Here is a 25615-nt window from a genome sequence, read left to right as displayed (position 1 = left end):
TTAAAATTTTAAATATATGTTATGTTTATTTTAATTTGACACACGATTTTTATACTAAAACGAAAATCTAATCATATATCAACCACGTAATTTCATTGCTTATTAAAAGTTTAATTAAAAATGGCGAACGTCTTATACAGAAATAACTTTTTTAAGGAGATCGGTTTTGGTACAAATGCTGTCACAACAAGAAACGTAAACACTAACGTAACATACACATGTACATGTACAAATGATAGTCTTACATGAATATCTTATACTTGAACGTAACCAGTCATAAATTGTGTTGAGTGTACTGCATTATAAATAAATTACGTATAAGGTACATTCCCTACCTTAGTAATAATATATTTACTATATTTTAATGGTATGGATCGCTGGAGAGGTAACAAAGATATCCTTTTGAGTTTACATATAGAACTAAAATCGAAAATTTAAATTTCCATATATTTTGTATTTGAAAAATCAGTCCAATTCCTGGCACAAAATTATGATGACCCTAGTAATGATTGAACTAACAGCCCTTACACACTGCTTTTTGTAGCAACAATACAAAACGCGGAAAATAAGCTGCTTTTTAATATAATTTATAATACACTATTCTAAAGTCCACAAAGTGAGTAGTGATACGATGCAATCTGAAAACATGTACACGTATATTATCTGATACCACAATAACTAGGATAAATACGAACGGGTTTATCTTAAATGTAATTGAATTCAAAGTTGTTTTAATAAAGAGCATGTGCACCATGTTTTGAATATTTAGGTATTTCATACTAAGGTAAGACCAATTTGTGGTTTAGCGTTTTATTTGTTTTTTTTTTCAGAATATTTCAAAAGATGTGGATAGTGCTTCCTGCCACAGTTTTATTTACATGAAATTACATTTTGTTTGAGAAAATCTTAGTTAAAATTCTGCCAAAAGACAGAATTTCGTATACGCTTCCTAAAAATGTCTACTGCGTTGTAGAAGGAAAGTCCAAGCAACCATGCAATTAAAATATATTTTATCGTAATATGTGCTTGGAATTCTTAATCTTTACCATATTAAAAAAATTACAGGATAGTGTTATAGGTCAAACTAGCATAATTCGTACTTCATTTTAAAGACTTATGATAAAACTGACATAAACTGAAGAGAAAAGAAGGGGTCATGTATCTTCTAAGAGAGACTTCTATTGTCATATTTGCTTACAGTAACTGTAAAATCACATCAAAATTACACTGCTGTGACCTGGAAGTATTACAGTCAAATCTCGATATCTCGACATTATCGGAACCAAGGAAAAATGTCGACATATCTAAAAATCGAGATGACCGAAGTAAGGTCATCTTAGGTCGATAGGTACTCATACTAAAATGAGTTTACCTTCACCAAATACTATCTCCTCTCCCATTTTTCTACCAAAATGTCAAAAATACAACCACAATGAAATTTGAAATTAAACAGAAACCAGCTTTAATTCAGACCTCTCTGGTCATGCCAAGTGAAAATATAGTGTTCAAAAACCTGTCCGCCATTACCCGACAAGTCCAGATGACTCCCACGTTGGTTCCTTGGCGATAGTTAGGCCTGTACCGCCAGGTGAATCATGTAGTAGCAGTAAACTGATGATATTAATATAAAAAAGGATTTGTCAAAAAATCCCTGTTTGGGGGTAGTATACGCCATTTAGAGTGTCCTTATTTTGACTAAATATCGGAGGACTATTTTAGTCTAATAAGGGAAGGTCCGAACCTAGACAAAATTGCAAAAGAATTTCTTTGTACATTTTTGAAAAGAGTATACTCCCATATATTCACAGAAGAAAATCTCCATTAATAGACTTTGCCATTTTCTCGCATTTGATAAGAACATATTTTGAAAAAATGTGTTTTTCATTCCCTGTTTATATTGTGTAGACGGCGGCCCATACTTGCATTTGTGACGTCATAATGAAAAGTTAAAATGGCGGACAATTTTCGAAAATGTATCTGGCCGAGATTAAATTCAGAACTACTACGTAATTCGGATGGATAAAGTTTAAATCTAAGGTAAGTAATCAATTTCAATATACATTTGATCAATTTAGCTTGCCATGATCATTCTTTAAACTGTATTAGTATAACTTTGACCATCGTGTTGCATGCAAAATGACCGATATTCGTTTCGGATAAAAATCGCATTTTAAACAAAGATTTGAGCCAAAGATGCTCTGATATAACATAATATAGTAATTGGTAGTATAAAATTGTATACAAAGGAATAAAAACATTTTAAAAGACATGTTGAGTCAAGGTCACGCTCGATTTTTTTTCAAATATGGAACGCCGTTTCCGTCAAAATACAAATTAAAAACTGTTCACTGCTAATATTATTTTTGACAGTTATTATTGAAATGAGAGGATTTTTTTTCAATGGATGCAATGAATAATTGTAATTCTTTGTTTACAGAGATAACAGATCTCCAGATCAGTTTGTAGAGAAAGGAAACAAGAAGGATATTGCTAGTTTCAAGTCAATAAATAGCTTAACATAGGTAATTAGGTACATATTATTCGTAATTTACAACAAAATTATAACTGCTTAAAGTCAAAGATGATAGTTTCTAATTTGGGCACCGTTTCTGCTTTTATATTTGAAAGACAAATAATTCTTGTATGGATACTTATAGTGTTCTGAACTGTTTCTTTTCAGAGCTTTAGGTTGCCTTGGTCTTGGTGGTGGTTTGAGAAAGGTTGAAAGTGCTTGAGCTGTTCTAAATATAATATGCAAGGTAAGCACCCTAATGTCAAAAATATCAAATGCCGATGGTTTTTAATTGTCTTATATTGTATTGATTTTGATTGTATATTATTTCCATATTTCTTTCATTATTGAATGTAGTATTTATATATTTTTTTAAGATGATTTACTCACATTTCATTAATCTACTAGCGATAGGTATATCATTCACGTAGTGATATTTAGTTACGTGATTTGTTTCTTTTCAGAGAAGATTCATGTTGCTTTGGTCTTATGGCGTGGTGATGTTTAAAACAGTGAAAATGCTGTGGGTATCCAATATATATGTCATAAACTTGGATAAACTCATAGATAAGTCAGGTCAGTTTCAGTGTCCTATCATGTATTTTTTTATCTGGATTGAAGCAATATATATTACATGCTAATGATTTTTATATACCTTCTATCTCTGTAATAATTATCTAAATGATGTCATTTTCTAACGTATATGAAGGGGTTGTGCTCATTAATGACAAGTTATCATTTTTATTCTATAATGTTTTGAAATGTTTCTTTTCAGATACATGTTGGATTAGTATTTATGGCGTTTGAAAGAGTTACATGTAAATGCTGATGTTGTCCAACATATATTCCCTATAGCTATCAGTGATTTTTTTTGCGCCGATTTGACTCCGAAATTCGGCGTCTTCCCAACTGACAAAAATGGTCAAAATTCCCAAAACTGCTTAAAAATTCCCAAAAACGAGATGATTTTTCCCAATTAGATTGATTTCTTGTGAAAGTTTAACTAAAACCATGCAAATAATCATAAAAATTCCGACACTAATTATGGTTTATTCGCAGAATTTTGTTGCCAACTCGAAGCGCGTTGTTAACATAAAACGGGTCACGGCATAGTACGGCATTTAGTATGACTTTCATCACGGTCGCTAAACGCTTTTTCATGCGTCAAAATGAGTCGGAAAAACAATTGTTAGAAACTTACCTAAATTATCGAAAAATGTCGCATAATTCCAAATATTATAATAAGAAAATAAAACTTAAACACGCCATCGGTACTCCGGACATTCGAACATCTTTTGGTAAAGTTAAAGAGAAATTAAATTCAAATCAAACGTCAGAAAAGCAAATTGATCTGTCATGAGCATCAGATCCTGTGACATCAGAAAATAACCTGTCTGTCCTGTCTGTTCAACCTCAGTGCATATTTGAATGAAATAAATTTACCTTAAAACAAAACTTTTCAAAATTATTTCATTATTAAGGTTTGTTAATTTTTCCCAATTTTGAAGTTTATCGCGCTAAAAATTCCCAATTGAAAAGGCATGGGCTGTTGCCAAAAAAAGTAAAAAAATCACTGGCTATACCCTACTACAGTAAGTGGGTCCGTACACCTACAGTACAAAATATTTGTTCTCAACTGCTATTTTTATAGACTTGTTCTTATTTGTAAACATTTGGTAATGCATTTGGTTATGCTAAATACATAGAAATCATATAAATACATATAAAGATTTAAGGTTAAAATTTAATGGCTTAAATGAAGTTATTGAAAAAGATATTTCTTCTTACACACGTGCTTGACCAGGCATTTTGCATAAGTAGTCATAGCTGGCATTTATTTTTCTTGTGTATGTTTCAGATGGAAGTTTGTGCTATTTGTGAAAAATCTTTCACTGACACTGATGATACTGCCGTTTTAAGAGAAAAGGGAAGCCACGGCATCAACCAGATAAGTGCTTTGAAAAAGGATACAGTAAAAACAACTGCCGGACAAAAAGTACACACAGATTGCAGAAAGAAGTACACTGACAAAAGACATGTATTGACTGAATTAGATGCACATACTAATGAAACTAGGTTACTAAGATCTGTTAATGATTTTGATTTTAAGCATAAATGTCTTTTTTGTGGAAAAGATGCAAAAAACTCATCCAGAAAACGTGGACATGATGTATTTCCAGTGAGAAGCACTGACTTTCAGTCAACAATAAAAGAAATATGTGCACAAAGAAATGATAAGTGGGCCGACATTGTTGCATGTAGATTAATATATGTCATTGATTTGTTTGCTGCAGATGCAGTGTACCACCAGTCATGTAATGTTAATTTCAGAACCGGTAGACAAATTCCAAAAGCGTTTCAAGATATTCCTGCTAAAAGTCCAATAGGAAGACCATGTAGAGAAACAAATGATGGCTTTATGGCTGTAGTTGAGTACATAGAAGATAGTGAAGATGTTGTTACTGTTACAGAACTTGTTCAAGTGATGGAGAAAGAGTGTGGAGAAAATGCATATTCAGCGAAGCATATGAAAAGGAAATTAGTAGAGTATTTCGGTGACGCTTTAGTTATTAGCAGTAAAGAAGGACAGGTTGACAAATTTACTCTAAGGCAAACAGCATCTTCAATTTTACATAGTTTTGAAGAAAACAAAAGACAAAGAACTGAAGAGGAAGAAAAAACAAGACTTATCAAAACAGTCTCAAAGTTGATTAAATCGGATATTCTAGACATCCCTGCTGATAATAATGTCTATCCATCACCAGACTCAATTGGTTCAAGTGACAAAAATAGATGTTTCATTCCACAGAGCTTACTTTTACTTCTTAACTTGCTGTTCAGTGAAAAAGACAAAGATGTAAAGATTGCATCTATAGGACAAGCAATTATACAAAGTTGTAGACCCAGGAGTATCCAAGCCCCTCTACAGATTGGTCTAGCAGTGCAATTATACCACTATTTTGGTTCCAGATTTTTGATTGATAATCTGAATAGTATGGGATTTTGTTCGTCATACTGGGAAGTGCAAAAGTTTGAGTCAAATGCAGCTGCTATGTTGAATACCAGTATGCCATCTTTCTTCCCTGGATCATTTGTTCAGTTTTCTGTTGATAATGTGGATCATAATGTAAGAACATTAGCTGGAAGCAACACCTTCCATGGGATGGGAATTATTGCATGTAATACCCCAGGTACACAAGTTCATGCGCGTATACCTCGCAGAGATATAAGTATGGATGAAGTAGTGGAACTTGGAAGAATTGAAATCAAGTATTTAAAAGAACCTGAACACGAATTTAAAGCAGATGTGCTTCACAACCTTGAAGAGCTTGATGCGACAAACACCCACAGTAAAGATAGAGTATTTGACATATTTTCAAATATTGTATATCCAATGCGACCAGCTAGACCAAGTTGGTCAGGATTTATGCACCTGTATGAAAAGAAACAGAAATTTTCTCCAAAGTCAACCATAACATTCCTTCCTATGATGGATATGCCACCTAGTGATTTGTCTTGCATAAACTCTACCTTACACTTCGTTGCCAAAGTAAGTAGGACGTATGATGTTACACCAGTGCTTACATTTGATCAGCCATTATTTCAGAAAGCTACATATATACTTGATACTGTACAACCATCAAGCCCAATTAAAAATGTTGTTCTTCGTCTAGGTGGTTTCCACATTCAAATGAGCTTTCTGGGATGCATAGGACTTTTGATGAGTGGTTCAGGTTTGAGAGAGGTGTTAGAAACTGTATATTCTTCCAATGCAGTAGTACATATGTTGACCGGAAAAGCAGTAGCAAGAGCTGTAAGAGGACATTTCATGGTTGATACAGCACTACACACTCTTTTACTATCATCTGCTTTAAACATTCACTACATTTCACCCATTCAAGAAGATGAAACACAAGTATCTCAACATACAGGACTTGGAAATGATTTCATGAAACACAATGCTACTCTCACACTGAAACAGTCGGAAGATGAAATGATATCTGAAGAGTCTTCGCTGTCAGATGGAATTCGGAACATTACAAAGATAGACATAGATAATTCTTCAAAAGAGTCGAGCTTTTCATTTTGTGTTGCTAATTCAGAGCAAGACACTTCTTTGTTATCAGTCAGTGAAAAGCAGCAGTCTGGAAATGAGCAGTTAATGCAGAGGATTGTAGAATTGTATGACAAGATGGAGTCAAAACAAATTCTAAAAGATGCTATATGTGACGATGATAGTTTGCAATCTGTGTGTGAAATACTGACACTTAAGACAGATTACCTAAAAGGATATCGCACAGCAAGACTCTGGATCCAGTACATGGAGATGATTACAATATTGCGTGATTTCATAAGAGCTGAACGGACAAGCAACTGGTATGACCATTTACGATCTGTCTTCAGAATGCTTCCATTCTTTGCTGCATCTGGACACAATCTTTACTTAAAGTCGGCATACATAAATCTACAAAAAATGTTGCAGTTGAAGGCAAGTCATCCTGAAGTACATGAAGCGTTCGTCTCCGGCTTCCATTCTGTGCGGAGAACAGACAAATTTTGGGCTGGATTATCAACAGATCTAATTATAGAACAAGTATTAATGAGATCTCTTAAAACCACAGGAGGACTGACAAGAGGTAGAGGCATAAGTGAGAATCAAAGAGCACTCTGGTTGATGTCTATGCCAGCCAAAGCAGAAGTGAATAATGCCATGCTAGATCTGTTGGGCATGAACAATCCTAATGATGGGCACAAAGAAATTCGTAAATCTAGAATTGACAAGGACGTAAAGGATACCAGTACCATAATGTCATTTTTAAAGGAGAGAGACCCCTTTAATAGCTCTGATATATCTTTGCGTAACATTGAAACTGGATTAACAGCAGGGAGTAAAGTAACTGCTGATCAGGCCAATGATATTGGTAACAGTATAATTCAGAGAATGATGGGAAAACCCCTGAATGACTTTTCATTCCAGAGATCTTGGCAAGCTGTCACATTGTCTGAAAAAACATCAATTACACTGTCAGGAGAAAACATCAACATAGATACCCAGCTACTTTTTCAAAGATTAATCACCGCTGCAGGAAGATTAGTGGATGACACACAAGACCTTTTTACATATGAGTTATGCAGTGTTCCAAGTTCACTTTTTGACAATACTGGCATGCCAAGGCAACCTACGAAATCTCTTCTTGCTGAAAGTATGTGGAAATTGGGGGACTGCAGTGCAACAAACATTCCGAATTCAGACGACTGTGCTTATGTCATTGATGGAGGTTCTCTTTTACAAAGGATTCCATGGCAGAAAGGCATGTCATTTGGATCTATATGTGAGGAACACACCAATTATCTTAAACAGAGATACAGGAAACCTGTTGTTGTTTTTGATGGTTACAGCAACAGTCCATCTACTAAAGATTTAACACATTTAAGGAGACAGAAAGGTGCAGTTGGAACTAAAGTTCTTTTTGCAAGAGCAACGCCATGCAAAACAAACAAAGAAGTCTTTCTGCGGAATACTGACAATAATAAAAACTTCATTGCGCTTCTCAGTGAAACATTTGCCAATCATGGAATACCTGTAAAACAAGCCACAAATGATGCTGATTGCCTCATTGTCAAAACTGCAGTCCAGTCAGCTGTAACAGACACTACAGTGGTTGTTGGCGAAGATACAGATTTGCTTGTGTTACTGTGTTACCATGTTGATGGAATGAAACATGGTGTGTATTTTCGATCAGATTCAAGACCGAAACGAGGGAAAGGCAAAAGGGTATGGGATATACAGAAGACAAAACAAATACTGGGTCAAGATGTCTGTAGTCTACTTCCCTTTATTCATGCACTGACATGATGCGACACAACTTCAAAAGTACATGGCATCGGCAAAGCCTCAGCTCTTAAAGTTTTGTGCACAAAGCAGAATTTCAGGGATAATGCATTAATGTTCATCAATGCAGAAACAAAAGACGATGTAAAGAAGTTAGGTGAATATGCGATGATCTGTTTGTTTGAAGGGGGAACTTCTGAAAGTTTGGATCACCTTCGTTTTCAGAAATTTGCTAGGAAAGTTTCATGTTGCACAAGCTTTGTGGAAGTGCATAGTCTACCTCCCACCAGTTCTGCTGCGGCGTTTCATAGCATGAGAGTTTATTGGCAAACCCATACATGGATGGGAAATGAAAATCTTGATCCTTTGGAATGGGGTTGGGAGGTGTCTGACAACATTTTAAGCCCAGTCAAAATGACTTTGCCGCCAGCACCAGAATATTTGCTTAAAGTCATCCGATGCAGCTGTAAAACAGGATGTGACAGCAAACGTTGTACTTGCAGGAAACACGGTTTAGAATGTTCTGTGGGATGTGGAATTTGCCGTGGAGTCAGTTGTTCAAATTCTCCTACATTAACGGAACTTACTGCAGAAGATGAAGACAGTTATGATGAAATGTAAATAATTGTGGAGTTTGAATGCTATACTTTGATTATTTTGTTGCAGTACTGAACTTTGGTTTTAGTGTTACAGTACTGTAATTCAATGGTTATCATGTTGCAGTACTATACCTTGAGTATGGTTTTGAAGTGTTGCAAACCTATACTTTCATTATGATGTTGCAGTAATGAACTTTGATTATGATGTTGCAGTAATGAACTTTGATTATGATGTTGCAGTAATGAACTTTGATAATGATGTTGCAGTAATGAACTTTGATTATGATGTTGCAGTAATGAACTTTGATAATGATGTTGCAGTAATGAACTTTGATTATGATGTTGCAGTACTTTACTTTGATTGTCACGTTGCAATACTATACTTTGAACATGGTTTTCCAGAACTAAAACTTTATGTTGTTGCAGTACTGTGCATTGATTATGATCTTGCAGTACACTGTGCATTGTACTATAGTTTGATGATGGTGTTGCAGTAATATACTTCGATACTTTAAGTGTTGCAGTACATAGTACTATACTTTGATTATGATGTTGCGGTACTATACTCTGATTATGATGTTGCTCTTCTATACATTAATTATGCTGTTGAAGTACTATACTTTAATTAGGGTATTGCAGTACTAAATTTTTATTATCTTGTTGCAGTACTTTACTTTATTATGATGTTAAAGTTATATACTTTGATTATGGTACTGTAGTATTAAAGTTTTATTATGGTATTGCAGTACTTTACTTTGATTTTGCTATAGCAACTGAATTCAAATTTTCTTGCCGTCAATTTTGTCTCATTGAATAAGAATTTCAGAAAATCTGTAACATACTGATAGTAATGTTGTTATGTAATGTTAAATAGCGGCTTATCTTTTGTATGAATATGTGTAATATTTAATCATTTTATAAACATTATATCCTTAATGGCATTTTGTAGATTAACATTAAGCACATGCAAAGAAAACAGTGTAGTTTAAGAAACAATGTTATTTCCAATACGCAGCACCACTCTCTATGTAATTAAGGTAGAATTGAATAAACATTATATTGTCTTATAGTAATGAATTAGTCGTATTAGAAATGAATAAAAATAGGTATGTTTAAACATATTTACCTATATAAAGAAAGAAATCCATGTTTTGTGAAAATTTTCAAATTAACATTTTTTTCACAAAGTGGGTGGGGTAAATTTACCCCATTCTTTTCACATTATTTACCTAAAAACTTGAAATAAATGGTTTATTGAAGATGTATTGCGTGTTAAGTCTTATTATTTATAAGTTATCTTCGATGTTTACATGTATTAGTGTATCTACCGTTATACTACCGATAAAATTCCATTCCCAAATATAACAGTGAAGATTTGATCAAAATTACGGGCTCCTTATTGAAATAGCAATTTTATGTACTTCCCCAACTTTCTGGACAGGGGATTTTTTCCTGGTTATAGTTTAGACATTGTAAAACTTGGAAATACACAAAACAAAACTTTTGCAATTTTGTCTAGGTTAGGTGATTTTTTGGCTAAACTGATTAGACTATTTTGGAAATGGTCAATTTTGCAAATAAACGTGGAAATTGTGACATGGATTAATCCATGCATTAGCAAAGAAACGAATAAAACAAATGATTTCCATTTTATTCTAAAGTTCCTCTGTACAGCATAATATAAACATGGATTACTGTAATCCATCTGCGAATACAGCTTTCATTACTGATAATGCATGGATTAATCTATCACTCAGTCCAAATGAATTCCGTACTTTGAAGAAATATTACACTTTATGTGTAATATAAAACATGGATTAATCCATCCTTTCATTTGGATTGTTGATATATATTCCATTTAAAATATCAAAATTATGGATTTGGAGATATGATATATTAAATACCCACAAACATGGAGTAATCCATGCATTTCTTTTGCAAATTTTCGAAACATCTACAAAACATTGCTTATATTGATAGTAGAAAATGACGGATTAATGCATCTCTATTTTATCCATTCGCTGTGTGTACACGTTCAATTTCGAAACTGGTACATATAAATGCAGATTTTGATAAAAAAGATGGATTAATCCATTTCTATTTCCTTAAGGGAAGCCCATCCTAAAATGTAAAATGAAAGACATGGATATGCTCATCCGTCATTCGCGCATGTTTCCATATTTCTACAGAGTTAATATAAAATAGATGAATTAATCCATCGCAACATTTGTAGTGGAAAACACATTCGCTGACCATCTCAAATGTAGAGTCAAAAACATGGATTAATCTATCCTTTCTATCTTGATAGAGATAAAAAAGGGTAGTGAAAACCTACTCGCGGACATGGATTAATCCATCTTTTCTTCTTTCATTTTTCCAAAATTTCTACATGCGATGCAAAATATTGATAAAAAGATGAAATAATCCATCCCTACTCTAAATAATGAAAAACAAACATTGTAAGACCGTCTAAAATATGTAATTAACACATGGATTAATCCATGCATTCTTTGTGCATGTTTTCAAAACTTGATAAAAGATAGATTATTTTTCATGTAGGAAAACCTGTTCCTGGACATGGATTAATTCATCATTTCTTCTTGCACTTTTCCAAAGACTTATTGATAGAAAAGATAGATTATTCCATCCTTATTCTATATAATAAAAACACATTGTATGACCGTCTAAAATATATAATTAAGGACATGGATTAATCCATGCATTCTTTGTGCATATTTTCAAAACTTTTAAAGATATTTTTCATGTAGTGAAAACCTGTTCGTGGACATGGATTAATCGATCTTTTCTTCTTGCACTTTTCCAAAACTTCTACAAACGATGCAAATATTTATGAAAAGATGGATTCATCCATCCCTATTCTTAATGGAAACACATTTTAAAACCGTCTAAAAATATAATTAAAACATGGATTAATCCATGCATTTTTTGTGCAAGTTTACAAAACTTGATAAAAGATAAATTAATCCATCCCTATTTCATGTGATGAAAACCTGTTCACGGACATGGATTAATAAATCATTTCTTCATGCACTTTTCACAAACTTCTACATGCGATGCAGATATTGATAAAAATGATGGATTCATATTTCATGTAGTGAAAGCAATTCTAAAACAGTCTCAGTCGTTAAATGAAAGTTATGGATTAATCCATCTTTTTTAAACAAAAACCACCTTTACTTTTAGACCTCTCTGGTCATGCCAAGTGAAAACTTAGTGTTTAAAAACCTGTCCGCCATTACGCGACAAGACCAGATGGCTCCCACGTTGGTTCCTTAACTTTATTTAGGCCTGTACCTCCATGTGAATCATGTACAATAGCAGCAGTATCTGTAGTGATAGTAAAGGCACAAGATGTAAAACAAAACATTCTCGTGTAAAGCGCAATCTATGCCTTTGCATAAAGCAAAAAACGAAGAAAAACACCACAATTAAGGGCCCGACGAAAGAAAGCAGAAGGCAGATATCAGATTAAGTAAGTCGCAACAAGTTTGAAAACTCCATGGTGTTCAACACATGTCCCATAACACGCATAAAAAAGGAAAGCGTAGTGCCAAACTGTAAAAGGACTGAACATCAAATATACGATGTGTCTCAATACATTTGAATATAAACTCGCGGGGCCTTTATAATTTACCACCGGATAATTGAGTTACCAATAAATTTATTTACTGTGAGTTACCAATATGAATGTTTAAGGTTTGTTAAGTAAAAATATTGCACCGGTTGGGTTGTTTCGAAACAATTTATTATCAAAGCAACAGAAATATCGACAAAGAACTGAGACAATGACCTGTAACATTATTGGTACGTTTTGGTTTTGTTTGCTAGTACCGTATTTTTTCTTGTTACCCACCGCTACCGTTTCTTTGGCAATTCTGTAATATGACTTTTTACTAATTAAACAGTTTTTCTCTTTTTGTCTGTTATATTCTGCACCATCTATATATGCTTATATGTACACTTAAGCTATGGAGAGAATAACGGAAGTCGCTAAAACAAAGATACTCCGACCAGACGAGGCAGAGGGGGATATTGAGATTCAGATTATATAACTCAAGTCGTTGCAATAACTGGGTTATTGGGTTGGTATGACAGCCTGGATCGTATTTAGTACGTATAATATGGTGTATCTCTTGAAAGTTTTGAAGTTGACATTAACCATTGTAAGATAATAATGGGAAGCAAAATACAGAATGATGGATAAGCAAGGCTAATGTAAGCCCTGTCATGCCATTAAACTGCAAATTATTACAAACAAAAACACAACACTGGGCAGGCCACACAACCCTACTGAACCGGGCAAATATAAAAAAAAAAACACTAAAAATAGTTTGAACATGACTATTTGACTATGGCATGTCAAACGTTGCTAAATCATATATGTATGTTATTATTATTGTATGTTTGTTATTGTTATTCAATGTCGTGTCATTCATATTATAAAATTTGCTATTGTTATTGTATATGTCATTATTCTTATGGTATGTTCGATATTCTTATGGTAAAAGTCATTATTTTTATTCTATGTTTCGTTATTGTATCTTTGATATTGTTATTCAATGTCGTGACATTCATATTCTAAGTCTTACCATTGTTATTGTATATGTCGTTATTCTTATTGTATGTTCGATATTCTTATGGTAAATGTCATTATTGTTATTCTATATTTCGTTATTGTTATTGTATCTTTGATATTGTTATTCATATTCTAAGTATTACCATTGTTATTCTATATTGTCGTTATTCTTATTGTATGTTCGATATTCTTATAATTGTAAAAGACGTTATTGTTGTTGTATATTCATTATTGTTTTTGTAAGCTTGATATTCTTATTGTATGTGCGATTTCCCGCGATATAAATAGCACAGCGACGCTATACAAATACAATCACATAACATAGAATAAGAATGACACGTTTTGTAAATAGAATTGTCAGATATTGAACAACAATGATGACTTTTACCATAAGAATATCGAACATACAATAAGAATAACGACATATACAATAACAATGGTAATACTTAGAAAATTAATGACATGACATTGAATAGCAATATCAAAGATACAATAAGAATAACGAAATATAGAATAACAATAATGACTTTTACCATAAGAATATCGAACATACAATAAGAATAACTACATATACAATAACAATGGTAAGACTTAGAATATGAATGACACGACATTGAGTAACAATATCAAAGATACAATAACAATAACGAAATATAGAATAACAATAATGACTTTTAGAATACGAAGACAAGACATTGAATAATAATAACAAACATACAATAATAATAACATACATATATAATTTAGCAACGTTTGACATGCCATTTTTTACAAAATGTTAGCTTTAAAATTTGTACATTTTCGAAAATGTTTTATACCAAATCAAGAGCTTTTGGATTTGGCTGTTCTCCAGTCTCATCATTTCAGCAGCTGAAATACTTCTGATATAAGGCCTGACAGCGGACGCACTTGCAGCTCAGTATATAATGATAATACCAAAGTTACCAAATTAATTAACAGTAACGAAAATGCAATAACAATAACATGGATATATAATTTAGCAACGTTTGACACGCTGTAACTGACCACAGCTTAGTTTATACATAATTTATTTTAGGTCGATTGTGTAGGAAGTTCTACAACTTATTAATCACTCTCGACACCTCATTCTTGATGGAATCCATCGCCACGAGGGTGTGAGAGAAGAGGCCAGTTTCCCTTTTTAATGCTGAGCGCCAAGAAAGAGAGCTACTGGTACAATTTTTCACGTCTTTGGTATGGCGTGGCCGGGGATCGAACCCACGCCCTCCCGCACTCGAAGCGGACGCTCTACCACTAGGCTATCGAAGCGGTGTGTTTTGTGTGTGGTTTATACAATCACTGTCATTTACGAGTCAGGTTTTCCAAGTCGGTCCAAGGAATTTGATGTATGACAAATAGTGCTTCGCACAAATGTTTTAAAAACATAAAGAAGACATTAGACCTCTTTTGGTCTTTCAATCAAAGAAGACTACCTGCTGCATTTTAGTGCACGCCGATATAAATATAAATTGATATAAAAACAATCCACACAACAATTTCTAGAGTCTGGGACATATAATATAATTTATGATACATTTAGACGTATCTTGTTTCTTTGTTTCTGTAATATTATATTATTTTATTCAAATTTCAAGCTCTTTACATTTAGACAACAATACATAAATGATTTTGTAAACGCGTCGGTGTCGAGTTTGTGTCACATATCACGAAAAGCATTATCTTGCTTAGAATACTCGTCCAAAATTTAATCACCTTCCCTATTTGTCATTATATTCCAAAAGCTGAAAAGCAAGTACTGTTATTTGTTTCGTACATTTTGATGGTACTATGCCTACATGATTTCATTTTAGGATGTACATTTGTATGCAAGCAGTTTGTAAATATAAAAACATATTGCGATATCTATCATATATAATAGTTATGACATCATTAAAGTTTTGCTATTTTTGCTATAAAAAGAAACGTTTTGAAACGTGCACGAGGGATGTTCGGACAGAAATGCTACCAATCTAATAAGCAACCAATCTAATAAGCTAAAGGTATACATATCAGCTATATTCAGTACAGATTTCAATGGAATCAAATAATAAATAATTTTGCTTGGTAAGTTTGATTAGCTACTGACAATAAAAGGTAGTTTGATTTGCCAGCTGAACAGCAGAGATGCTTTGTTTGCATGACTGACAAAATACAGTTGAGCTGCATAATTTAACAAGCAAAAGAGTAAAATTAATGTAATGTAAATTTTGTGTTTCAGGAAATCTTATCATTTTTTGTTTGTTTTTGGAATTGTCTGTAGGTTCATGAAGAAATGTTGTATCCTAAGTTGATATTGTCTGGAAACATAGGTATTTCGTAGTAAAGAAAAACATGAACATCCGAACTTGAGTTTTTCTAGGAAAGAAACTTTGGAATGAAAACAAAAAAAACTGTGACAGTCATAATTACACGATTTGAAAAGAAAACTGCTGACAAAGTTATATCAATTTGTAGAAAGTCTGCGAAGACTGAAGGTTGTAAGTAGTAAAATTGTTAAGGTTAAAAGACATATACTGACAAAACTAAATACAAATTAATACGGAAAATAATGCGATAAACAACACAGAAATCAACATTTTAAAAGAAAAAATAAGAATTTTATATTAAAGTCACATATTCTACAACCCCTTAGCAGTTTTGGAAGAAACACTATGGTCCTTTTCTAAACGAAACAGACCCAGTTGCAATAAAAATTTGAAAATCCCTCGTATACATGTTTGTTATTTAAATTGGTGTTTTATTTATAACGTGTCTATTTTCAGACATTTACAGATACACAGTAGGAGATAAATATAAATACTTTATAATGGCTGCAATTGAAATAGGAAACAGTCGTTGTTGCTATTCGTTTGGATTTTGTGGACTAAGAAGGGGCCCTAATAATGTCTATACAAACAATGGATGGAGAGAATCAGATAAAAGACATTCAGGAAAGATCCGTTTAGCGGTATTATTTGATGAGAAGAAAGTGTTTCATAGTTTCGGTTTCCATGCCGAAGACAAATACGCAGAATTATCTGTAAATAATGAACATTCCAACTGGCACTTCTTTAGAGAATTTAAGACAGTTTGGCATGGGAAAAGAGTAAGCGTTTCTTTTTATATTGCAATAATACTTATACCCATGATGCTCTCAAATATATGAAGTTTAGTAATAACAAGTGTGCATAAAACATGTTCATTTATTGATATAGCAAATATCCAGATCTTAATAGAAACATCTAATTTGCTTAATTAAAAAGCAATGGCACTGTTAACGTAGAATCTTTATATATTATCGCGTTTGGATCATTTATGCTTAGTTTAAATATACATGCACATAAACATTCCTGGTGACACTATGGCCTAAATACTATTATAAGGAGCTTTCACCCTTACTGAAAGAGCCAGTCGTGCTTGGCTTATAAGACACCTACAGGCTACAGACATTGGACAGCATTTCTTCTCGATTCCTATTCGGGCAACCAGTATAGAAAATCAAATTTGAAAAAATTATCCACTGAACAAACATAGGTGCAAATGACCATACGACCAAAATCAGATTTACCATCTTTAAATTGTACATCCGGCAGTTGTTCGACATGATACAACTTGTTTTCAATTATATCTCATATATTCTGGCCAACATTTCTTGGCTCTAATTATCTACCAATGTTTTGAGAAGGAAACGGACATAATTATCCCTGCATCACTAAAAATTCATTATAATTCGATCTCAGCAATAGCATTATCATTAAGATCGACTGTCAATCATTCATTACTAGATTTAAAGTACATTGTTCACATTTACTCTTTAACGGTGCACGTGTAAACAGCTGTCAATTTGTCAATTGCCAAAATCAAAGTACTCTTAAGACTCTTATCTTGCGCACGCTTCAGTTGTATGGGATAGATGTACATTAATCGAAAATCCAACGTTTAAATAAATGCAATATGAAGATGCGCGCGTCGTAACAGGTTTAAGGAGGTACCATGTTTTGAATTTTCGATGAATGGCAAAATCATATTTTTGGTGCGATATTAATCAAGAATAAACTAAGGCAATAGAGATTATTTGCTCAACAAAACAGTTTCAAGCACAATATTGATAAGGAATTTATTGTAGTGTTAAACATACCAAGATACTTAAAACCAATGGATATGAAGACAAGAGAGTTAGGTATAATTTTGACAGATCGTGAAAATTGATGACAAAATCTGACAGGTGGAAGAAGACTAATGACCTAGTTAAAAGTTTTCTGTTATTTCTATGTTCCAATTCGATTTCTTAAAAAAACTATTGTATTGTAGCTTAAAACTCATGCATCAGAATAATAAATTAACGGATCATTTTACTATCCAAGTCACGCACGACTTCCATTTATTTCAATTACTTGAAACTAATAGAGAAATTCACAACGTTGCAGTTAGAAGAAACAGATTCCTTATTTGCACATGATTGTTTTTGCATCTAGGATTATCCGTCCGCCGTTTCGTTTGTCCATGTCGGTTAACGCAAGGCAGTTTGTAATGAATTTATGAAAGCATTTTCTAGACAGAAACCGGGAAGGTATAAGGTAAGAACAATGCCCTTATACTGAAGCAAATATGGTTATCGTAAATTATTGAAAGAATAATCGAATATGTAAATGTTATACAGTCGAACTTCGCACACTTGAACTCCAATATTTCGAACGCCACCCTTTGCTCGAACACATCGTCAGGTCCCGCAAAATCCTTATATAATATACAACTTAAGATGGTTCGAGCAACCGATATTTCGAACAAATTTTGCCTGTCCATTCGCGTTCGAGCGACCAAAGTACAGTTTATATGTTAACTTACATGCTATACATTTAGGCTTTACACTTCTGTTGACTTATTAGAACAGATACATTCAGACATTGAAATAAATGACACCAGAGGAAAGGCAATGAAAGCTGTAGACGTATTTGGTGCAATCATTGGCTATCTGAAAAAAGATTTGTTCCGGCATGTGTTTTATTCATCAAGTCAAATTACTGAAGAAGATCTGACTTGGATTTTATCAGTTCCGGATTCATTGCCTTTCGATGCCCATCTAATAATTAAAGAGGCTGCGTATAAAGTATGATTATATAATACATTTATTTTACTTCTAGCAAAATGTTTTTTTTTCTAAATTGTTACTGTATTTACTGCAAAATATAATGAGTCTTGAAGGAAAACAAATTTTACACCTTCATGTGAGTTAAGTGTTTGATAAAATTCCAAAATAAAGGAATGATGTAGACCGACAAAGAGTTTACAGCAAAATCACTGATGTTAAGCTGCAACAAAATAGTTTGTGTAAAAGATTTTATTTATCAGTTTTATACTGACAGCAACCCTATCAAGCGAATTTGACAAAGGCAGCTTACCGGTTCTGATGCATCGTAATAAAAGTCGTTATGTGATTGGCTATCATGGATAAGGTATACTTATCCCGTAATATATTCCAGTACATTCAATGATATATTTGTATATATTAGGTTTCCTATCCTTGTTGCATTTGGAAGGAATATTTAAAATTGGAGAATTGTATTTGCTTTTTATTTCAAAGGCAGGCATATACGAAGACCAACTTTCAGAGACGACTGAATCAGTGGCTGCACTATCATTCTGCCTGAGAATGCCTAAATCAGAGATGCTTGAAACATGCGGCGCCGAAACTAATAATCAAGAAAGCACATTCGTGGCCATCAACGCAGGACGTATGTTTTTACATAGATTTTCATTCAACTTAATATTGTGTGCATCGACTAGTCTATTTTTTGTAACAAACAACAACTTCTAACAGAAAGAACTAACACAAGTTCATCTGACATAAATTAGCCGATTCTAAGACTTAACCTGTTGTAGGTTGCTCTGTCTTCCTCCCCGTCTAAGGCTGCAGCACACGTCTCCTGAGCATGTGTCAGTGTGATTGCTGTGCCTGTGTCTATCTCTTTTTGTCTAGTCCGCAAATACACAATTTTTCTCCATATTTAAACAGACTGGTCAAATGCATCATTTGCGTAAGCAAAAAGAAGAACTTTTGGTCCAAACTACAAGTAATAAACAAGAAACAAACACTTTCTCATAAAACGTGTGCAAATTGTCACTCACCCAAGTTACACATTGTGTCAGTGTACCTCAATCTATATGACCTGACTAATTGTTTTAGTAGCATTTTATTGAACTTCAGTGTAAACAGAAGAAAAAACATGTTTTCTATAATTTCGTGCTTATTAACCTAGATTCTACTTCCTTAGTTTTGCTGTTAGTATCGGTACTCATTTCTTAATGTAAGCATGCTTCTCAAACACTACTGGACTGAATGATTTTCAATCCACACTTAGTCTTAATTATTATTTATTATTTTATTAGTCTAGTCTTTGTATTAATACTGTTATAATAGACGGTGCTAGTGGGCGTGAGGCTATTACACATTTCATGACCTCTCATGAACGTACTTGATCAAATCCGGTCCTGGTTGATTTATGCTCCTAAAGAATCTTATAAATTTTATCAACTAACACAACAGCAGTATTTAAGTGCAGTGTAGTGACTGGCCGTCAATTGTGTCGCCGTACTTGGACTCTGGATATCTGGGATCATGGAACCGCTTCAAAATATTTGTATAATTCCGCTTAAACTCGGTGCTGGGGTCATGAGGGGTGTTTCACATTTCATAACCTCTCGCGAACAGACTCAATCAAGCCGAGTCTTATATTACATGTATTTAGCTAGGCCGCGTTCTATGCTCAAAAAGATTTTCTTATAAGTTTCATTTGGCGTCATAAGATGACATCTCAGATCGTGTTACATAACTCTGGCTTTTACTTTGTCAAACGTATATTCCATTTTAACTGAGAAATGTTGGTGAAAGTTTTGCATGTAAACAGGTTTCTCAGGTGTTATAAAACTGAGTGCTTACAAACTTGTCAGAAGTCTTCAGCATCATGAAGTGAGCGCTTTGAGCATGGCTTTGATCTCCGCTTTATTTCATATAATATGTTGAACTAACTGCCCAATCCGTAAACTTGCATATTGTCCTCGGGGCCTCCGTGGCCAAGTGGTAAAAGTCACTGACTTCAAATCATTTGCCCCTTGCCGATGTGAGTTCGAGCCTCACTTGGGGTGTAAAAATCTTTATGTAGGGAAGCCATTCAGCTGGCTAACGAAAAGTCAATGGTACTACCAAGGTGTCCGCCTGTGATGAAGCAATGCCCGGAGGAGCACCTGGGGTCTTCCTGCACCATGAAAGTCGCCATATGACATATTATTATGTCGACGTGACGTTAAACCTAACACAAACAAAACAAATGCATGTATACCTCAGTGCAACGCGCTATTAGTTAACGAAGTAATTCTTCCTACTTTACATTCCTACTTTATCATGATGAATAATATTTATTTTCGATGCCAGAGCAGATAACATTTTTGCGAAAATAATAATTTTGAGAATTTTGATCAAATGCAACGTTCTCAACATGACATAAACCTTTGTATTTTGTACCTTTTCTTTTGTCAAGATGATCACACTCACATATCTGTGTACAAGCAAAATCAAGATAACGGACTGATGGAGCTTCACAACTCAAGCGAAGGGCCTTGGGGTGGAGCCTGTGTTGAGGAAGAGTTGTATTTAATGCTCACTACAATTATTGGAAGCTCAATACACCAGATATTATTAGACTGCGATAAATTTGATGTTTTGGACTTTCAGCGTACCCTTACAAAGAACTGGATGGGCACAACTTTCAACGAAGAGAACGTAACAATTGAAGTTCCAGTCAGTATTTTTAAAAAATGTAATGACTTTATGAAGCAAAACATCCAAGAAGCGACAAAATGTTCCCCTTACAGCAAGAAGGTATATTGGATTCACAATAGACTTAGAATACATCGAGGATTTTTCAAAAACTTCTTTACACCTTGCACCTATAAAATAGCAGCTCACGTTCAGAAGATTATTTCAAACCCAGGTATTGTGGAAAGAAGTACTGTAATTTTATTGGTTGGAGAATTACCTGAATCCCCCATTTTTCAAGACATCATTAAGAAAGCGTTGCCAAACGCTAAATTCCTTATTCCACTTGGTCCAAGTAAAGCAGTTTGTAGAGGAGCTGTGTTATTTGGTTATAAACCAATACCTGTCGCTTCGTATTTTTCTAAGAACGCTCGTGCCACTGCAGACGAATCGATTACGGAAGCACTTGCAAATACCTTTCATTGTGGCATTTCTCCTCTCTTATTCCACTGATTTTTAGCATACACTTTCTCTTCATTGCGAACCAAGAAATGATAAAGCGATCTGATATTTCGTCAACACACGTGTGTTTGTATAATTTTGTACATACGGGTTTATTTCAAACGCTTAGTCACCATCTTCTACAGTCTTAACGAAAACAGATTAAAAGATATTATATTGGCGTTCTTTGATTACAACAACAATAGAATAATAGAGGTGCAATGCCGGACCTGATGTAATGATCCGATGTAATGCTGTTTAAGTTCAGATGATATGGATATTTTCCAACTGTAATTGTGGAGGAAGACCCTAGATGCCTGATTCTCTGGTCATCTTAAGGCATATGAGGGAGCCAAGGACCTTCCGCTATCAAGCTGTCTTCTTCAGAAAACGATCCATTCAGGTCTAAAACACACGTTAGGGACACAGAGACCCCAATGTTTATAGCAGAGCTTCGCGGCACCGACAGCGTCGCACCAAGGTTAGACATGTGAAAAAAGAAAACAGATTACTCTTATCCGATCGTAAGGTGCCGTGTACAAAATGCGTGGCATTTGATGGAATCGGTGTTGTTCGGGTTTCTTTCAAAATATTACTCATAGTACTTAACGGTGTCAACAGACGCTTTCAGTTTACAGATGATTCTAACGTCCCGCTTATTGCTTTGAATGTCGAATATCAATTAAAATCAGTGTTCCATAAACAAGAAAAGCGACGTTGATTTCTTTTGTAGAAAAACATTCCAGTAATTACAGGAATTTCGGTGTGGAAAAACATCGGCTCAGTAGAGCTACCATGTCAGCCAAAACTATAAAAATGTTTTAAAATACCAACATGAGTGGTATTGAAATCACTCTACTTTGAAGGAATGCAATAATGTTTCACCAAACGGCCGCGAAGGAGAGTATTAAAGACACGAGGATGGAATTACTGAAACAGATTTATGTTTTTTTATATTATAAAGAATAACGACAATTATAAGTTGTTTAAAAAGTCTCCCATATATTGGCAACTTTGTTTATTATAATTTGCGGATCATCCAATTAGCATGGTAAATTGTCACAATCAAATATAACGAGACCTTAAATTTTCAATAATTCATTGCATTCAGTCATATGGCAAGTTCAAATGGTCGCTAAAACTCACGTGCACAGACGAAACAGAAAGCACCAGTCAATATCCGCTAGATATGCAAAAAAAAGTGTTAACATTAAAACTTTAACAAATTTAATGACCCGTAATAAGAATGAGTTAGATGGGATGAGTGTACTTCTGAGTGTACTGTCCCCACCCAAATTATCTATCATGGATGAAACAATGATGCGCACTTGACTTGCATTTATTTTGAATCATTTCTAACGATTACGTGCAAACACCCTTTTTTTTAGCAAAATCAAATCAAAAAAAAATATTTTATTTAGTGGGGAAATGTTTATTCAATGTCAGACGTGCAGATAAATTCTGTAGATTTTGCACGAAATTAGTTTTATTTTTTCATGGCTTTTATTCATCAATAGGTTAAAAACAAACGTCGCCAAATATGAACCAACCCCCCAAATGATGCTTGTATGACCGCCGTCATTTTTGAATGGATGTCACGTCATTTTACAACGTATCTTGACTTTTTTAAAAATTTATTTTATTTTCAAAAGAAAGAAAACATGTCTATAGACTGAAAATCTTCTAATATTAACGAAGCTATTTATAACAAGTTTACTTGGAGTACAAATAAATTACAGTAGGTCCAAACTTAGGCGAGACAGACTTTAGTACATTATTTTGTAGTTTGTCAAGAAAATATCTCAAAACGATTCATGCTATACAGTCATTATCTCACATTCTGATTTATATGTTTGAAAATGTTGAATATGATAATTAAGCGCTTTGTCACTGTACATTACCTTTCCTTAAAGGTGCTCAACATGGCAGTATTTAAGCTTTATCCAACACTTATCAGATCAAACGAAATTACCGTACATGGTATTTGCCTTCAGGCGAAATGTAAAATGATATAGTAAAAGCCTGCAAATGAATAGTTTCATATTTTATATAATATACACTTAATATTTTGTTTGCGTACATTTTCTGCGAAATTAATATGTTGAATGTCTTGAAAAAGAGGTCTGTATTAGGGTGTTGAATTCTTTCATTTTAGGAAGCTACGAATGGCGGGTGGTTCTACGCGTTTGCCCACCCGTGCCTAAACTATTCCTCGCCAAGGAGCAAACAGTGCCTTTAGCTGCCTATAAAGCTGAAAAATTGCGATACATTTGTATGACATAACATAATGTCGATGTGACATAAACCTAACGAAATTAATAAACCAATAAATTAAAGCATTATCGTAAAATACTAAATCAATTATGAGTTTATAGGTTGGGTCATAATGCACATGTACCTGATATATTGACTGTTGTTTAGTTATTTCATATTTGTTTATAATCATGGCATCTGTCTCGAGCAGCAGAACTTTGAAGATCGAAATCTGTTATAATTCGTGATTTTGTGCTAGAGAATTCTCTTAAAAAATACGGTATTTATAGGTGTCGAAAACAGTAGTTGGACTTAAGTATTAACCAAATTAATAAGCACACATGCATATACTTTCATATTAAAGAAGATTCATGTATAATAGAAGTTGTCAGTTCTTAAAACCAATAGTTGGACTTAACATACCGTGGAATATATTGAAATACTGATGTAAATCGGTGTAAAATTCAATAAATCAAAAAAAAAGGAAGATAATAACATTTAGATTTAGGAGGCAACATTTAAATACTTTATCTCCATAAAATGAGACTCAGTGTTAAATAACTCTGAAAAGATTGTTATGTTTAACTTTGAAGAGTTGTCTTCCTGTTTCTCACAATTAGAAGTGCATCCCATCCTTATCGTGTAGGGTAGCAGAGTTAGTTTAGATATTAAAATAATACTTGATCTGATAATATTTTGGCAAAGCTTAACTTCGGCCATGTTGGTCACCTTAAAGCAATTGACCAAATGGCTAGTTTTCACATCATAAACCAATGTATAGCAATTAGAGAAAAAGCAAATACATTCTTTGTCGGAAATGTAATCGTTATAAATCACAAAGTTTGATAATATTGACACATTTTCAGTTTTATTGGTGTAATTGATAATCGATATTATACAATTTTATGAATTCTGTTTCTGAGTCACTCCCGGAAAATATCAAAACACTGGCTTTTGCGATACTTCAAATCAACAATTAACGGTACCAGAACAATACTATGTCAAATAAGAAAATTGTTCAAACTTTTGTTTCCTCACTCCACCTTTGATACACATGACTGTCTTCCTTCCTTTATCCAATGTATTGAATTAACCCCAAAGCCTGCTGACGGCAAGTGATTCTGCCTTTGCGGCCAGTGTAGACCACGATCAGCCTGCACATTCGTGCAGTCTGATCATGGTCTCCACTGTCCGTCATTCAGTCAGTATCTTTTTGGTAAGCACCCCATTTAACAATTAATGGTACTGTCCAAATTGAAAGATGGACAAGTTCATTATAGAAATTTAGCAGGGTATGTGTTAATTGACAGGATAATATTAGTTACACTGCTTGTTGGTGACAGGATACGGGATATACGCTGTCGAGGAAATCCATATTAGGCGAGAGCGTAGCTCGAGCCTGATATGGATTTTCGAGACAGCGTATATCCCGTATCCTGTCACCAACAAGCAGTGTAACGATTTTATCTTGCCGACTATCTTTTACATCCTCACTGTACTGATTGACACAGATTTTATATTATAATAAAGCTAATTACAGTTACAGTGCTGGAATCCTGAAATCTTC

At 33.8% G+C, this 25615-nt stretch overlaps 1 protein-coding gene across 1 annotated transcript; it reads left to right on the top strand.

Annotated features, from left to right (window-relative positions):
- Positions 1-694: 694 nt before the first annotated feature.
- LOC123557043 (heat shock 70 kDa protein 12A-like) lies at positions 695-25399 on the top strand. Its single transcript, XM_045348232.2, has 6 exons — positions 695-784; positions 12932-13075; positions 16325-16647; positions 18433-18648; positions 19123-19273; positions 21077-25399. Exons 2-6 carry the CDS (start codon positions 13054-13056, stop codon positions 21805-21807), a joined length of 1443 nt encoding a protein of 480 aa, XP_045204167.2. The 5' UTR covers positions 695-784; positions 12932-13053; the 3' UTR covers positions 21808-25399.
- The last annotated feature ends 216 nt before the right edge of the window (positions 25400-25615 follow it).

The sequence above is a fragment of the Mercenaria mercenaria genome, chromosome 5 (assembly GCF_021730395.1).
Source record: "Mercenaria mercenaria strain notata chromosome 5, MADL_Memer_1, whole genome shotgun sequence".
NCBI classification, from domain to species: Eukaryota; Metazoa; Mollusca; class Bivalvia; order Venerida; family Veneridae; genus Mercenaria; species Mercenaria mercenaria.
Note: the sequence above shows the minus strand (reverse complement) of the source record. Positions and strands in the feature narration are given on the sequence as shown.

What these genes read in the sequence shown, in the direction of transcription:
- LOC123557043 (XM_045348232.2), top strand. Translation starts at nt 13,054, where the DNA reads ATGACAGCCTGGATCGTATTTA. An exon ending in TTAAAGAGGCTGCGTATAAA is followed by an intron (nt 18,649 to 19,122) that starts GTATGATTATAT and finishes TTTATTTCAAAG; the next exon opens with GCAGGCATATACGAAGACCA. An exon ending in CGTGGCCATCAACGCAGGAC is followed by an intron (nt 19,274 to 21,076) that starts GTATGTTTTTAC and finishes TCTTTTGTCAAG; the next exon opens with ATGATCACACTCACATATCT.